At 36.1% G+C, this 17,318-nt stretch overlaps 1 protein-coding gene across 3 annotated transcripts in view; it reads right to left on the reverse strand.

Moving 5' to 3' along the window:
• CYP7B1 (cytochrome P450 family 7 subfamily B member 1) overlaps nt 1-17,318 on the reverse strand; it is a 207,487-nt gene that overhangs the window by 13,261 nt on the left and 176,908 nt on the right. For all 3 annotated transcript variants that reach the window (XM_003831378.6, XM_055116599.2, XM_034966160.3), the window contains exons 3-5: nt 11,527-12,117; nt 10,859-11,065; nt 567-742 (exon numbers count right to left, since the gene is read on the reverse strand). In XM_003831378.6, coding sequence (XP_003831426.1) covers nt 567-742; nt 10,859-11,065; nt 11,527-12,117 — 974 coding nt within the window. The remainder of the gene's footprint in view (nt 1-566; nt 743-10,858; nt 11,066-11,526; nt 12,118-17,318) is intronic.

Here is a 17,318-nt window from a genome sequence, read left to right on the forward strand (position 1 = left end):
GACACAATTACCCTCAGAGCTTCACCCGTGAGCAGCAGCTTTACAATCTCAAGTTCATAATGCCATACTAATTGATCAAGAAGGGGCACATACCTTTCATAAGAGGTGGAAAAGTATATGGGCTTAACTACAGCAATGATACTATTTGACTTTGGAACAGTCAACCTCACTTTGGAAACACTTAGCAAAATAGTTATCATCATTTATTCTCTAAGCCACCTGTCAATAGCTAGCCCTCCATGGTTTTCAATAATTCTCCACCAAGCAAAATGTAATTTTGGCCAAAACGTAATAGTGGCCAAGGCGCAATGTCCACTTCATTTGAAGCAACTAGCATTTAGTCTCATCACTGTATTTCTCTTTATAGATCATGAAACCTTTCAAAGATATCCTTAGGGAACACTTCAGTAAAGAGGAAAGCTTTCTTATTAGGAGGAATAACAGAAGCCATCAAGCTGCCTCAAACCCCTTCTGGACCAAAGTGGCAAGAGGAAGAGATAGGGATGGAAGAGGAATGTGCCCACAGGATCTAAGAAGTAGCAATCATAGGCTTGATGTTTACTTACCTCTGGAGCTTCAAAGATTTCAGGGTCACCATGTAGGATTGGAGGAAAGATGGCTACCAAGTCTCCCTTTCGCACACAGTAGTCCCCGGTCTCTGAACTGAGAGTCAAATCCTCCTCAACAAAACGAATGGTGGTTGAATATGAGGACAGTCGTAAAGCTTCAAAAATGCTGCTTTCTGAAGGAAAAAAACAAACGATAGCTTATTAAGATAGGGCTGGTCCTGAAAACTGCTCTCAGTTTGCAATAAAACTCATTACTAATAGCCTTGATTGAAAAGGAAACTGTTTCTTCATCACATACATTGAGCACCAAGAGGGAGCCAAGGGTGGCTGTGCACAGGATGTGAGCAGGGGCAGTGGTCTGGCTCCAGCAAGGCTTGGGGGCATTTCACAGGTAGAAGGCAGCAGTGTTGTACCTGGGCAGAAAGTCATTAAGATTTTGTAGGAGAGGGTGATCTGCTAGAGAGGAATGTTGTGTTATGGGTATATATGTTTGAAATTAAAACCATATCCCAGTTAAAATACACAGCTGGTGAGTCATTCCACAAACCTTTAGAACTCTGATGCTTTAAAGCCAGACTTAGCCATTTAATAACCACTTAGGCAGTTAATAGTAAAGTAATTGTAGTAGTGCTTTCTGAGACAGCTTAACACTTAATTTCTTTTATGCTAGCTGTAAATAAAATGTGAGTCAACATTTGCTGGAAAATTTTCAAAAGGAAAATATTTCTAGAGGATTCAGAAGAAAACCACATTTTTCTCAGCATCCAGGGAAAATAACAGGCACCATCATATCCTGGAAGATTCCAGAAGCCTAATGTCCTTCCTTTCCCAGTGGCCTTCACCTTTTGCTCCTAGCACGACAGATTTTATGGCTAATTTCCGGCAATTTATCCTGGCAGTTTGAGGAGGAATTCCTTTGGGAATAATATGCATAATTTGCATAAATCATTCTGATAGCATGCATATCAGCGTGTAGCTCCTGTCTAGGTCTGCATCTCTCCCTTCATAATCAAAACTGACTATGTTTCCACCAGCGTGAATGGGTCCTAGAATATAAAGCTTGATTCTCTCTAATCAGCAATATGAAAAAAAAGCCCCAAATGGAGTTTTCTCCCCCTTCACATGATAACAAATGGTCGTGTTTATGACTTGCAATTTAGAAATCACACAGACACACACACACAGAGCCCCGTTTCTCAGTGTTCAGCAAAGCTCTGAAACACAGAGTACCCAATTATTAGATTATTAAAGGCAGGCCCATCCGTGAGGGCTTGCATCAGCCAAAAATAAAAATAAATGTTATTTCAGTAAAATTTAAATCTATGCACAGCCTGCATAAGGCTATCAAGTAGCTTTGGGTGCTTTCTCCCAGGAGGTTTTTCCTTAAGCATGCATTTGTCTAAAGAAATGAGGCTGCGGTCAGCTTTGTGTGGCCAGTGTGGTGATTCAATGTGACGTACAGTGAGGCAGTGCATATTCTCTTGGACTGCCTTCGTTATTATAATCAGGCAGAGTCAAATCGGTTTGTTGGTGATGAGGCCAGAAAAGAACTTTGGTTTTGGAACATGGGCTCTACTGCAGATAGCCACGAGGCACCTGACACGATGGATTTCAGCTGGCAAGACACCAAGGACCAACATTTCTGTGGTGAAAAGCAAGGCTCGGCCTCCCATGTACTGCTGCTGGCTCTGTTGGAGCAACAATAGCACAGCATCCTTTTAGCTTGTGGTGTGAAATGGTAGCTGACATATGTAGCAATGCTGTTCACTCAACAAGTCCAGTAGGGGTGTGGGAAGAAGAAACACAAAAGCAAAATAATTGTGGGATGGCTGCTGTGACAGGGCAGGCATATAACAGTCCGAATAACATGGTCAAATCTGATTGGCTGATGTGCTCTCGGGAAGCATGGCAGCTTGCGCCCACCGCAGTATCACAAATGACAATTGGGCAAGCATATCTTATGTAGAAGTTAATCACAATAATGGAGCGCAAAGTGTGGCTTAGCGGTCAGATAGTAAGTGACAAATCTGTTTTACCTTCCAGTACCAGTTATGTGTGCGAGATGAGGTTGGCTCTCGCTCTGAGCCATCATGCCGATAATCAATAGACGACAAAAGTAATGAGTTGCGTTATTATCAACAATGGAGAGTAGAGCTTACGTGGCTCTGCAGAATAACATCCAGACACAAAAGCCAGCAGCTTTTCCACCAGCCCCAGTACGAATGCAGGCAGAGCTATACGTTGAGAAGAATGACAACTGCACAATAAAAAAATTGCAGCCTCTACTTGTAGTTGTCATAGTTGAGCAGACACCAGCCAGTGCCACTGACAGACCAGCTGGGCCCTGGGAGGACTTCCATGCTGCACCAGGAGGTACAGTAAATTATCCTGCACGGTAGAGCAACATCTGTTTCTGTGCTAGTGCCGAACAAACAAGGCAATTTAAAACATACCAAGGGATAACCAAGCAACAAATGAACATGACCCTCATTTTTTCCCCCTTCTCACACATGAGGTGCTAAACTTCTTTGTGCAAGCACTCCATGAAAGAGAAGCCAGGTTTTTATTTGATAAGGTGTTGTCAGAGAGATTTTACATGTTTCCAAAGTGGAAAGAAAAAGCTTATAGTATTGTTATTCTTAGAATCTTCCCCCTTCTATCTTAATTTCTTTTATACCAAAGCTAGCACTCAGTTCTCAATTCGCTCTAGAATTAAAAAAAAAAAAAAACTTTCCATATACTTATAAATATTCAGTCTTTAAACCTAATTTGCTATACTTAGTTCACATGCCTTCAAGCATTTGTCTTCCAATTTCCACTGAATAAATGCGTACTAATGAGAACTAGAGCAAGCTGCTGAGGCAAAGCTGGGTGACTTGGGTCTGGCCTGCCACCAGCTTGTGATAGGCGGGCAAATTGAGTTAAAATGAAAAGTCTTGTCAGCTGAAATTCAACATGGTAGCCAAACAGCAAGCTGTCAATCATCCAGCCAAAACAGGGGACCGCAGGTAATAAAAGGTCATTGTGAGTCATTAATGCACTTGGCTTTCATATGGAAGTTAATTTTAATTAAAGATGATCTCTATCTGTAAATGTTTTATAAAACTTATTGTGTATAATGGATTTTAATTTATACTAACATTTAGCAGGTAATAGGACTCTAATTATTAGAATGCATTGTCGAAAAATGACCATCAAGAATGCAAATATTTTGAGATAAAATTTACACCAGGCACTGCAAGGTGCCAACAACTGCAACTGTGATTAAGATAAGGCTGCCTGTGAGTTGTTAAGAACTGAGGTTTACTGACCAGTATATGCTAGGAAATTGGATTCCAAAATTCCCTCTATGATCTCACAATTCAGAGCATGCACTACATTCTTCACCTGGCTAGGGAAGACTTCTTTCTCTTTTCAGGATACAAAATTATTTTGATTAAGTATCCCTTCTAAGTGAAATGCCAGGGAATGTCTTGAGCTAAAATCTTTTACAACACAATTGTGAAGAAAAATAACAAAAAATTATGGTTAAAAAAGGCATGCACATATTCTCTTTTGCTCTCAGTTCTCAATTCTGGCTGTAATAAAGGATGGATGATTCTCATTTGCAGATTTACAGCACTAAAGCAGCTTATGACAATCAATAATGCATGTTACAACACAAAAACAAATAAGCATATCTGGGTTTCTGCCTCACACTTAGGCCCTGTCTGTATATGTGGAATGAATGTACTGTGACATGGCCAGGCTGTTAATTTGGGTCATCTTAATGATTGGTGCAGGCTGGCATGCCATTTGATTAGCCATGGTGATCAGAGGATAGCAGCAATGGATAGAGTGAAATGAACAGCCAGAACCTGCTGCAGTCACTGGGGCTGAACAGTGGGTGATCTTAAAGAGAAGGTGGTTATAAAAGGGGGAGAGGGGTTGGGTATGGAGGTGGTGTGCTCTGGAAGGTGTGATGGAATGGAGTGAAGCTCATGATGTGTGCATGTGTATGTGCATTTCTACATAAGTGTCTTCAAGACAGTTGAGAAGGTAAATAAGAAATTGTGATAATCATATAATTTGAGGCAAAATAATCTTTGGCTCAACAATTGTATATCTTAAGTAAAGTTAAAAATAAATCTGAATTGGTACAAATGCCTATCTTCACTCTGCATCTCAGACACAGTCTTTGGTTCACTGCTAAAATACAGACATGTAAATTCGGCATTCATATATTCCATAAATGTTTGTTAAGGCCCTACTCTGCTTGGAGCACTGGGCCACTGCTGCTGGTGTGAAAAAGGAACACAGCACATGGACTTGGCCTTCATGGACAATGCAATCTAGGAAGTTCAAAGTTGGAAAATACATATAAACAGGAATGCTCCCAAGATCCTACTGAAGATATTGCACAGTTGCTTTTATTTATTTAATTGACAAATAAAAATTGGATATATTTATGGTGTACAACTTGATGTTTGGAAATACGCACACATTCTGGAATGGTTAAGTCCAATAATTAACATATGCAATTACCTCACATACTGATCAGTTATTTGTGGTGAGAAAACTTAAAATCTACTCCTGTGGCAATTTGATACTACACATTTTCTAATTGGATAACTCCAATGATAGCATTCAGAAAGCCCATTTTAGTAGAAAGCCATTTTTCATACTGAGGTGAAATTTTCCTCCTTTTAATTTCCACCCTTTATAAAACACACCGGCCAAAAAAGTCTAATCATTCTTCCACATAACAACCCTTTCAAAGTATGTAAAGACAACTATCATGCCATTTTCTAATTGTGTATCAGAGATGATATGGTGTTTAGCCTTTGCCATGCTGGATGAATTCAATTAGTCAATGTGCCTCTTAAGACTTGGCACAACTAGGTGTGTACTATTTTAGTTGGAAAAGTACAGAATTATTAATTTATGTCCCTAGACACCATGCTTCTATTACTATTTCCTGGGAGCAGGTGAGCAACAGATTTTTGAAATAATATCACTATTGTTTTAAATTTTCTGATATGCCAGAGATTATCAGCAACCCTGGATGGCCATTAGAATCACCTGGGATTGCTTAAAAAAAAAATGCCCCATTCCAGTCTAATGGAATCAGAACCACTGCATTAACTAAAACCTTTCAGTTAGAGGCTTTGAATCTTGGCTGCACATTAGAATCACCTAGGGAGCTTTTTTTAAAGCCATCAGTCTGCACCCCAGACCAATGCAATCAGAATCTCTAAGGGTGGGGCAAGATATGCAAAGTGTTTAAAGCCTCCCAGGTGGTTCCAATGAGCAATCAAAGCTAAGAACCATTGCTTCAAACCCTTTTCTGCTGAGTCACATGTTTCTCATCCTATTCTTACAAAGTTGATATTTAGATCTAAATACAATAATTTGCATTTTAATTAAAGTTGCTTTTCAATCCTTTCAGATTCTGTTTCCAGCATTCCTTATATTATCTAACCACCTTAGCTTTGTGCTGAGTTGAAAATCCGATGAACATCGAAATCAGTATTTTTCACTTTTTAACTGCTGTTTCCTTATATTAGATATAAAATTTTCACTATTTACATCCCTGAGTTTCTGATGTACTTCTTTGTGGAAGATGCTTCACCCACTTCCTCCAGTTAGAAGTTCCTAAATAAAGTTATGTCTTCTGTAAATCCTCATTAGAAGAGAGGATGTTGCAAAACTTCACTACTGTCTGAATTATGTAATCTTTTAAGCTTTTGAATACACAATTATTTTATAATATTTGAACGAGCTTTTTCAAAATAACACCCATAATCTTTACAAACATATCACACTAATGTAAAACGTTCGTAAGGGAAACTGTGTGGGGGGTATATAGGAATGCTTTCTATTATCTTTGTAACTTTTCTATAAATCTAAAACTATTCTAAAATAAAAAGTTCATTTTTATTAAAAAAAACACCCAGAAGATTCTAATGTGAACCTCTAGTTCTATCCTTACCCTTAAACCCAACTGCATTTGAGAATCAGTAATATATATCTTATAAAAAATACTGGTCAAGGTCTCCAGTCCATTTCTAGAGCATTTTTGTCTGAGGCGACAGTCATTATGGGTAGGCATTAAAGTTAGATCTGGCATCAACTTCTGGTTCTGCCACTATCTAGCTGTATGACTTGCATTAGTTTAGCAACATTTCTGAACCTCATTATTCAATAATTGAATAAAAATAATACTTGACAATTAAATAACCTAATATACATAAAACACTTAACACAGTGGCAGGCAAAATTCAAATAATAATTATTAATATTATCATTCATAATATCTTATCCTGAAGCTAAAAATTCAGCCAACTGTATGATCCTCTGGCCCATGTTGCCTGATCTTGTCCACATGCACATCATGCCTGGCTTTGTAGAACTGAGATACAAAGAATTCCTCTCCGCTCTCAGCTGGGATAATGAAAAAAGATCTCAAGGGCTCTGGTATCAGACAGGCCTGAGGGGAAAAGCACGGGCGTGGTCAGAAAACCTGAGTTAAAGACCTGCCTTTCTTCTTAATCACCTCCATGATCTTAGACGGGGTATTTAGCACCCTGAGAATTTTCTCATCTGTGAAAGTGACAAAATAATAGCTGTCACTGTCCTCCAGAGTATCCTGGTGCTGATGACATGAAACAATGTCTATAAGATTGCTTTGAAATATTGAAATCGTTAATATATTTAACATGGATTGCATCCAATTATCATTATTATTTGTTATTAAAGGACCTTAATTTTTTCCTTTCTGTATTCTCCTCCCACACCAACTACTCACAATCGGCTTCAAAATCTTTCATCAAATTTCGATGTGGACTCACTGCAAGCTCATACTTCTAGAGTTATAATTTTTAATATTCTCTTTTTAAAAAAGTATTACAGATTTTGCCCAGTTCCAGTTTTAAGGCATCTCCCTTTACTTTAACATCCCTCACCTGGACCATGTTTGCAACTTTTCTCAATTTGAGGATACGTCACTCAACAACATTAGGTGTCTACAATTCACCTGAGTCATGTGGCAGTTCTGATTTACCTTGACTTTCCAGAGTATGTTTGCTCTTTTCACTGGTGAGTCATCGAAAGAGCGCTCCTGTGAGGTAAGGTAGACTTGAGCATGATGTTCATAAATAATTGCAAATGAAGAAAACAATATAAACTACATAGGGACATTGCAGAGGTTAAATGTCATTTTGGTGATAACAACAGATAACATTTATTGAGCCTATACCATGTACCATTATACTAAGTTATTTATCCATTATTCAAATAAACCATTAAGAAGTGGTATTCATCAAGCTTATTTGCAATTGATTTATCAAAATTCCAATTTTGAGAGCTCTTACTGCTTGCGTTATCTTTTTTTCTTATCTTTCTCTTTCTGAATTATCTTTTATACTTTTCTTTTTCCTATATCTAAACCCGCAGTTCTAAATCCTACCTCCACCCCAGATTTTTTTCTGAGATAACTGAAAAATTCTTACTTTTCTCTCAGAGTTTCTCAAACTTCCATTCTATCAGCAATTTTTTTCCTATTGAGATTTAAGCCCCAAGTAACAGTTACTGAAACCTTATATCTACTTATTTTAAATTTTCAGTTAAATGTAATTATAGAGATCTTAACTAATTATTAATAGATAAAATGTTTTACTGAGGTCATAAGCAGAATCTTAACAAGATACATAAATATATAAAATATAGAGTTGTGTTTTCTTTGCCTAAAATAAGAGTAGAATAGTTTTAAAGAGAGATTCTCAAAAGCATTGAAAAAAGGACAAATCTATCATAACCTCTTACAGCAGATGATTGCTTTAAATTACTTAAACAGACTTTGGCAGTCTAACGTTTCTTCTCACCCTGCTTTATAATCAAAGTGTGCTGACATGCAAAATTTCTGTAAAAAGAAGAACCTCTTTTCTCTTTACTGTAATAGTGCCCAAATCCTCCTTCCTGGTAAAAAGTACAGCAAACATTTTATCATTGTAATCTTTTTTCCTCTTATAATGATAAAAGTTTAAACTTTTTTTTAAGACATTGAATTTAAAATACATAGAACTCTTTCCTTAAGAAGACAAGAAGGATAAGCACATACACACATACCACGTGGCACATGGTAAATATTTAACTGTGTAAGTCTTGCCTTTGTACATATACTTCATGCTCTCTCGATATAGAGAAATACAACTGAGCTATGACTATGTGCAGAGGTTATTTGTTGTGTAACTAATTCACATATAAGTTTGCTCTGATCTGCATAAAACCTTCTATCTTTTGAAAGAAAAAAATACACACTATTTTCTAGATCACAAACAGCCCCATCATTTTAAATTCTCGTAATGAACAACACTGGCCTCTGCTGGTAACCAAGGTCGTGATGAACCATCCAGGCTGCTGAAGGTACTGCCTTTATCCAGGTGGATCTAAACTTGCTTGGGATTTTTATTGTTTTTATTCATTTGTCAATGATAGGAGACTTGTCAATTTATGAGGGATCCAACAGTGAAAATCTCTAGCTCTAGCTATGGGCTTAAATGGATTCAAATTATAGCTCTAGAATCTGCCATTTTTTCTGGTCTAATAAATTTAAATGTTTCTGCTTTAATACTGAAATTTAAAAATGATTTTTTAATAGCAAAAAGTTGAAAGTAAAAAGAGTGGATGAATTACAACTACTTTTTTAAGAGTAATAACTATACAGAATACAAACACATATTCCTTTTAGTGTATTTGCCTTACTTCCCAGTATGCGTCATCTTATTCATAAAATGCAATGGAAACTGCTTGAATATATGGGAAATGCAACCTAGATCTTCATAGAAATTATCAATATGCCAGAAAATACTGTGTATCCAAGTGGAGCAACTACCCAAAATTTTACACAAATTTTCTGAATTTGTTCCCCAATAATTCTGCAAAGAAAAATAAAAGAATATTTGTATTTTAGTAATGTTGAGATTTTTTTAAAAGAAAATATAAAATTTATTTGATAACCTATGCTAAAGACACGAACTACAAACTTCCAAATTGACTGCTAGTATAAGGCATGCTTTCTGGCATTGTCTCAATGGGCCTTAGCCTGAGAAGTGAGAACAATCTCTAGAACACTTGGGGCATTTTCCTCAATGGCCACTGAGGGTGAACATTGACCAAACCTGGGAGGACTTTTGCTCCTGAAAGGTCCCATTAAAGAACCTGGTTCATATTTAAAAGATAAAAAATTGAGACCAACATAGGCTAAAATGCTCACCTACATTGTCAAAGGAATAAAGAAACAGAAATATGTGAACATTTGTTCCTGCGTTTGTCTAAAGAAACTTGGAATATTGTACCCTAAAGGATACCGCAGGATGAAATGTCAATACAGAGAGAATAGAGAATAGCTCATTGGTATGGAATTTAACTTTGGCAGTAGAAGTTCAATCAGGGAATGGTAGTGAACAGCCTTCTCAAAGTAGTAAAGGGGAACGAAATCTTTAATTTGCAGTGTGCTAATTAAACGAAATCTGCTGCGATTAAAAGCTCCAGTCATTGAGGTACAGACCTATGTAGAAATAGAAAAAAACCTTAGTCACTACCAACCTCAAACATACTTGAAATAGTGACCATGTATATCTCACGAGTCGGTGAGTATTTTATAAAATATCAATGTTTCACAGGAATAGTTTGTAGTTGTTGCTTTTCCTTTTCTTTTTCTCCCTTTCTCTCTTCCTTCCTTCCCTCTGTCCCTCCTCCCTTTCTTCTTTTCTATTTTTTCCTTCTTTTCTTTTTTTGTGGGTTTAAATCACGAACTTCCAATGGAAAACTTTTTTCTGTGTTTTTGAGAATCACACACTCCATAAAACGTCTAACCTGTGTTTGAAAATATAGACATCATTTTAGGGAAGAAATACAATTTGCACACAGGGTGCCTTTTTTGCAATACTTTCCTTTTCAATCCCTAAATACTTCTTGACAAGATGGTGCAGCAGTGTTGGAAAGCATTAGCACATCAACAGATGCTCAGAATCAAATGATTTAATAGGCATAAACTTTTTTTCAAATAATTGTAAAGCTTTGGTTTAGCCTTTTGCATACCTTGCACAGTTAATTACCTAGGCCTTAATGTTTACATGCAATGAGAGTATCTACGGCTATAAACTACATAATTTATAATTGATGTAAATGGGTGTTATTATGTCAATTAGGCAGCTGTGTCCTCTACCTCTTGGTAAACAGCTATGAGTGATAAACCGAGTTTGCAGAGAGGTACTTTCTTTTCTTCATAACAGATAAAAATAAATTACCTAGGCAGATTAGGCTGTCCAATTGTTCTCTGGTGAGGTGGATGGGAAATCCAGACCCTTTCTTTTGACCTGTTGACTGCAGCAAACGGTCAATTTCGTCACGCACTGCTGCCATAGCTTCTGGGTGCCGCAGAAGATAATACATTGCCCAGAACATAGTTGGAATAGTGTTTGCCACAGAGGCCCAGAGAAAGCCTAAATGATGTGCTGGGAGAAAATAAGTGAAAAGGAAGATTAATAGCGTTTATTACACTGATTAGATTTGCAGTGTGCTAATTAAAAGATGTTAGGACACAGACCCAGCCAAGGATCAGTGCATGCTAATGAGAACCAATAGGCTTCTGAAGTCTAATTTTCTGCTTAATGAGAATAGTTTAAAATGTAATGTGTATGGGGGGGCGGTGTGGTGGGGGATGAGATAAGAGGAGTAAATGCAGCTTAGTTATACTCTTTCTCATTATCACCATTAAGTATCTTGTTTTACCACCTCAGCAAAAAAAAAAAAAAAAAAAATCAATTATAGAGGGTTATATCAGAGTAAAACATTTTATCATTAGCCAATTAGAAAGAGCATAAAAAATTTTCAAGGTCGCCATTTTGTCTTTTTATTTCAAAGATCTATTGTAAATGATTTTGTTTTAGGCAAGTGCTCATTCAGAAGTTCTTACCTCCTATTTCAAGGTCCTCGTGCACATAATATTTCTCCAGGACATCTTGCCTGCTTTGAAAAACTTCTGACCATCCTTGCATCTTGGCTAACTTTTCTGATGAGAAGCATTTTATAATTTTCTCTCTAATAGACTTGACATTTCCTAGAAGCTCAATGGGTATGTTGGATACTAAATATGCAAACTTGTCATCAAATTTTAAAAAATCATCTCTTAGCTCACTAATAAATTTGTTGTTGTCACAAACAATAACTTTTCCATATATAGTTGTAAATGTGATCTCAAATATTATTGAGCTGCAGAATGGATACAGTTGTGCCATGTCCCAACTTGTGGTTTTTAACAGCTGGGGTTCAAACACTTGTTTTAGATTCTGCATCATGCTTTCCAAGAGTATGTCCAAAGACTTGCCTTGCAAAAATTGATAGCAGAGGTGAAGCTCATCATTCATGTCATGATTTTTTTGCAACTGACTGATGCTAAATGCTTTCTCTAATAATTTATTAGAAAATACTCGAAAGCTTAATTGTTTATGATTTTTTATCACTAGCTGGTACTGGAAGGGGTCCAGGATAAATGTTATGTACTTTCCTAGAAAAAAAAAAGAGAGAGAAAATATGAGTTTGTTTGTTAATAAAACAGAAATAAACACCACAAATTAACAAATATGTTAATCAAAATTAGAAAGACCCTAATAACTAAGGCAAAAAGTTTAATACAAATCCATTTCATTCGAAGGTACACTACATGTTTCCTTTGAAAGATGGTGGAAAACACTCTAGAAACGTGAAGTTAAATATCCTGAAGTTCTTACTAACCTTTGCAAAGATGGTTTACTCTTCCAATTTTTATTTTAACTAAAGTACCTGAACACTTTAAATATCCTTTAAATATTCTCATAATCCCCTGACTTAAATACTTCTCATATATTTCCCTCAATAAAGCAGAAAACAAATTGGCAACATGCCATTCCATTTCTGAGTATTTATACTTCATAAAGAGCTTTTTCATGCTTAGGTGTCATCTGAGTTTTGTTCAAATACAACAATTTTAACTCAAATAAATGACCATACTGTATGGAGCAGGTACTCACAAATAAATGTCTAATTCAACACTAGCAAAAATCCACTAATGCCAGCATTTTCACTTTTATGGATGCGGGAGATTTAATAACATGTTCAAGGTCACATATTGACTTGTGACTGACACAGGATTCCAAACTAGAACACATCCATTCATCCATTCCTTCAGGAAGTCATTCACCATTCACCACATTTATTAAGATCTGGAAACTTGGTTGGATCCCTTTCTTTTTGAGATACAATTATGTATAGAAATCATTGCATCCCTATGGATTGTGATATGGCAGGGGTGAAACACAGCATAAGGAAAGCAGAAAGTAGAGTCTGCTTCAGTCAGCCTGGAGTTATCACCAAGGTCTCTTTGAGGTGATGACATTTATCTCTTCTACATATCAGTGTTGCCCAAACTTATCAATTTAAAAACTTGGGATGCTTGCGAAAAATACAGATTCCTGCAAGATTTTGATTCAGAAGGCTTGGAGGGGGTCCTACCAGTGTCCTTTTTGATAAGGTCCTCAAGTGATTCTTATAAGGATGCACCTTGAAGGACACAGTCTACTATAGTCTGTCTCTCAAAATTGGCAGAGACCTTGGAGAATTGCTTGTTTACCATCTGCATTTATCAGTTGATAAAGCTGAAGAAAGTCAAGAGATGTTAAGGGTCAAGATCATGCTGCCATTTTCAGAGGCAGACCCTTGATGAGAAGTTACTCACCATGCACTATTCTTTGTCTTCTCACTAGAGTGCTGTTTTAAGATTCCTTCTAATTAGAAATATTAAGCAGATAGTAATCAATAATGACATTTAATGTCTTTCCTCTACAGAACAGGCATAAACTTTAGATGATCCTAAAAACGTTAACATCTACTTATTTATTGTCTTCATGTCATTATTCCTGTTTGTGTCTGTGTGTCTGTGTGTGTGTGTGTTGCTTTGTTAGCGGAACAACTTCTCACTTGTTATTTATGGTAACTCAAACGGCATCATAGAAATTTAATTCAATTTGGTGCAAGATATTTCAAATAAAGTTTTGAAATAATTTTCAACCTAATCCTAGAAACAGATAAATATGTTTTTGTTTCACAATTTTGAAACACAAGTTTTTAATATACATGAATATACATGTGCTGTGATTTATTTTCTAAAAATGACTCAGATGACTTAAATTTTATTCACTCATTTTCCCCTTGATTAATTCAATAATGTGAGTGGATCTAGGATGCCAGTAAAGCTAGAAGTGGCTATTCATTCTGGTCAGATCCCAAAGCTGTCTTCTACAAGGTAAACTAAATTTGTGTGTGTGTATGTGCTCTGGGGAGAGCAAAAAGGATTCAACCCAATTTAGGCATATTTTATGACACCTGCTTTACCATCACAGCTTAATTAAATAAAATTGCCAGCATCTGCCTGTCAAATAATTGAAAAAAATCAATTTTCTTATTTTGCAAAAGATATAATTTTAGGCAAAGTTGTGTATTTTCACAGGTGGTGATTCATACTTTTCTCCTTTCACTAAATAAAAGGATTTTGCTAAATATCTTTGGGGTTATTTTAAATTATTCCCTAATATTACCAGAGTATATAAAAGATTCAGTTAGCAAAACACACAATATTTAGAGAATATTTTGAATTTTTTCCTACAATTTTCTATATTCATCTAAATCTAAATGGAAACAGAAAATATATTCAGACATGACAGCATGAGCTACCTGTTATTGGGCCTACTGAAGTAGAGGCTGTATACATGTTACAATTTTTGTTTTGTCTACAATCATTACAAATACACACATTCATTTTCTCTCTCTCTCTCTCTCTCTCTCTCTCTCTCTCTTTCTCTCTCTCTCTCTCCCTCTGTCTCTATTTCCTCCTCTCTCCTATCCCCATCCTCTTGGGAATAAGGGTATGGGAAAAAACAATGAGGTTAATTTCAAATAAAAGGAATAAAAGTTGAATGTGGACAAAATGGTTCAAGTTAGCAACCAATTACTAATAAATTGTTTTTAAATATATAAGCAGTTGTTTGTACATCAGTTCTTTATAAAAATCAGTACTGTTAACTTCATTTGTTTGTAGATCTAATCTCACTCCTTTCAAGGCTCTTTTCACTCTAGGATCTGTATTTTCTCTTTCTCATTCTTATTTCAGTGTCCTTCAATATCAAGGCATTGTGTTTTACCTACTATCTTTTTTATTGAGATGTGAATTGCTTCAGAAGAAGACGTTTTGATTTTCCGGATTTTACTTTTCATGTGGGTTTGGAAGTACTAATAACCCTGGAGATGTTAGCTGGCTTTCCAACTTTTAATCTTCAGTATAAACAATTTAAGCTAAGTTTTCCAAAATTAATATTAATTTAAACCATCTGTCCACCATCTGCTAATGTGAGATGCAAAACCAGAGTTTCTTTGTGATCTTTAATCAGACAGTTAGGAAAACTCATATACATTCACAAAATGAATTTAAATTTCTTAACAAAGGAAATCTTCTGAAAAGGTATTCTGAAGGCCGTGTATTCTTGCAGCAACATTAACTTTTGCTCCAGGGTGATTTTATGTAAATGAATGGCCAGTGTCAGCAGGCATGTTACCTAGTTTACAAAGATCACAAGGTAAAAACAATACCCTTTGCCATGTTTTCCAAAGAGAAGAGAATGCTGTCAGCAGTTGATATGAAATATTGATTTAAAGAATTTCAAAGTCTGCATTTGTCTAAAATATAAATGTCAAAGTGGGGCTGATATCTGCAAGAAAAATACAATATAAATCATTCTTAGATGCAGTAAATTTGAAGTCAGGTCAAAATTTTTGATATCTTCCTTGCCAATCATTTCATTCTCTTCCCTTTTTAGGAGCTAACTGGCCTTACAATATTAACTGTAGCATTCCTGTATAAGCTGCATAAGAGACTTTACCACCTCAGTAGCCTTTCCACTTCCGTTAAAATTAATTGTTTAGGAAGGTAAAGCTACATAATTCAAAGTATGTTGGTAAATGTATTTTAAAAATTCAGTCATTCACCCTAATGTCAAACAAAAAGTTTTGACATCTGGGTCATTATAAATTGAATTTTGGTGTTTTCATTTTATATATTTGGTGCTATACAAAGATATATATATATATATATATATATATATGTATATATATCCATGAGAATTGGCTGCTTGGCATAGAAATGTCCTGTAAAAAATATATAACCAAGGCCAGAGGATCATTTGAGGCCAGGAGTTCAAGACCAACCTGGGCAACATAGGGAGACCCCACCTCTGCAAAAAACCTTAAAAAAAATTAGCCAGGTGTGGTGGCACACACCTGTGGTCCCAGCTACTCAGGAAGCCAAGGTGGGATGATCACTTGAACTCAGGAATTTAAGGTTGCAGTGAATTATGATTATGCTACTGCACTCCAGCCTGGGTGACAAAAGGAGAACCTATCTCTAAAAAAAGAAGAGACAAATTTGAATTTTAACAATTTTCATAATTAGAAGCTTTTCATCTCTGTGTTTAGCTTGTTTTACAATAGAAGTTTTTAATCTCAAGCTGAAAATATCGGTTGGAAGAGTGAAATATGAGTCAACTTTGTACTTTATGAGGATGGCCACATGTACATACATATCCCCCCGCTTATTAGGAAGATTTCACTAGCTGCTGACAATGATGTACAGTGGTGCTTTGCTAGGGTGACATCTAGGGAAAACGATTCCGCTGCACCACCACACAAAACCAATTAGAGAACTATTTTCTGCGACAGGTCAAGAATTTACATGGTTTCTCATGAAAAGATGTACTTTTTAATTTCTTTATTAAGATGACATCCGTGTCCCTTGAGACTTTTGGGGATGACAATCATTTGCTCATCATGCAAGAACATATACTCAGTGAAATCACATTATGAGACAAGAGCGGAAGACTTTGTTCTTCATTTCACATTTTCTAAATGAGCTACTTTGCAAACTGATCACTAGAACCGTATACATTAACAGGATTTCTTGACAGGAATTTATTCAAATTCTAGTAAGAAGCAAAAGGGAGGTATCGTGCACATTTAACTGTGGTTGTCTACTGTTGAGTTCAAACATAACCATGGTCAAATTATTCAGATGTTAGAAATTCAGCAAGCTTCTTGGTACCTAAGATTAAGAAATCAAGCATCAGCAGAAATTGGCTATTTTTTTGAAAAGTGAATAAAGTGATTCAAATCTGCCACAACTTTCTGCATAATCATCTTAGGTTATTTTTGTACATTGGTATTAAAAAAAGAAAAACTGAACATTTCAATCACTTGTTCTATCTATTCATTAGAAACACCAGTGTTAATTATTTAAAGTAAGAATGACTCTTTTGAAGTGAACAATATAGTTTTGGTACCATAAAGCCCAAGGCTCACTTAGAGGAGAAGCACCAGCTCAGGCTTTTATCTGTACAGTATTCTAGTGTTTCATCAGCTCTAAGAAATTAGGGGCTTCCCCATCCAATATTCGTTGAGAATCAGTTCTGAGCTCTAGACTAAATGTTGACAATAGAGAAGCTAACAGAACAATGAAGGGAGACAGATAAGTCAGTTGGTAATAACTTCACAATGTATTAAATGCTCCTACAGAAGTGATACTGGGAGTAACTCGACCCTGGAGAAGAGGCACCAAATATAGGAGGAGTCAGCAAAGGCTCTTGAGAGGAAGCAATGTGTGACTCTGGCCTCAAAAGTTGAGTCCAT

This window comes from Pan paniscus, chromosome 7, assembly GCF_029289425.2.
Source record: "Pan paniscus chromosome 7, NHGRI_mPanPan1-v2.0_pri, whole genome shotgun sequence".
Lineage (NCBI taxonomy): Eukaryota > Metazoa > Chordata > Mammalia > Primates > Hominidae > Pan > Pan paniscus.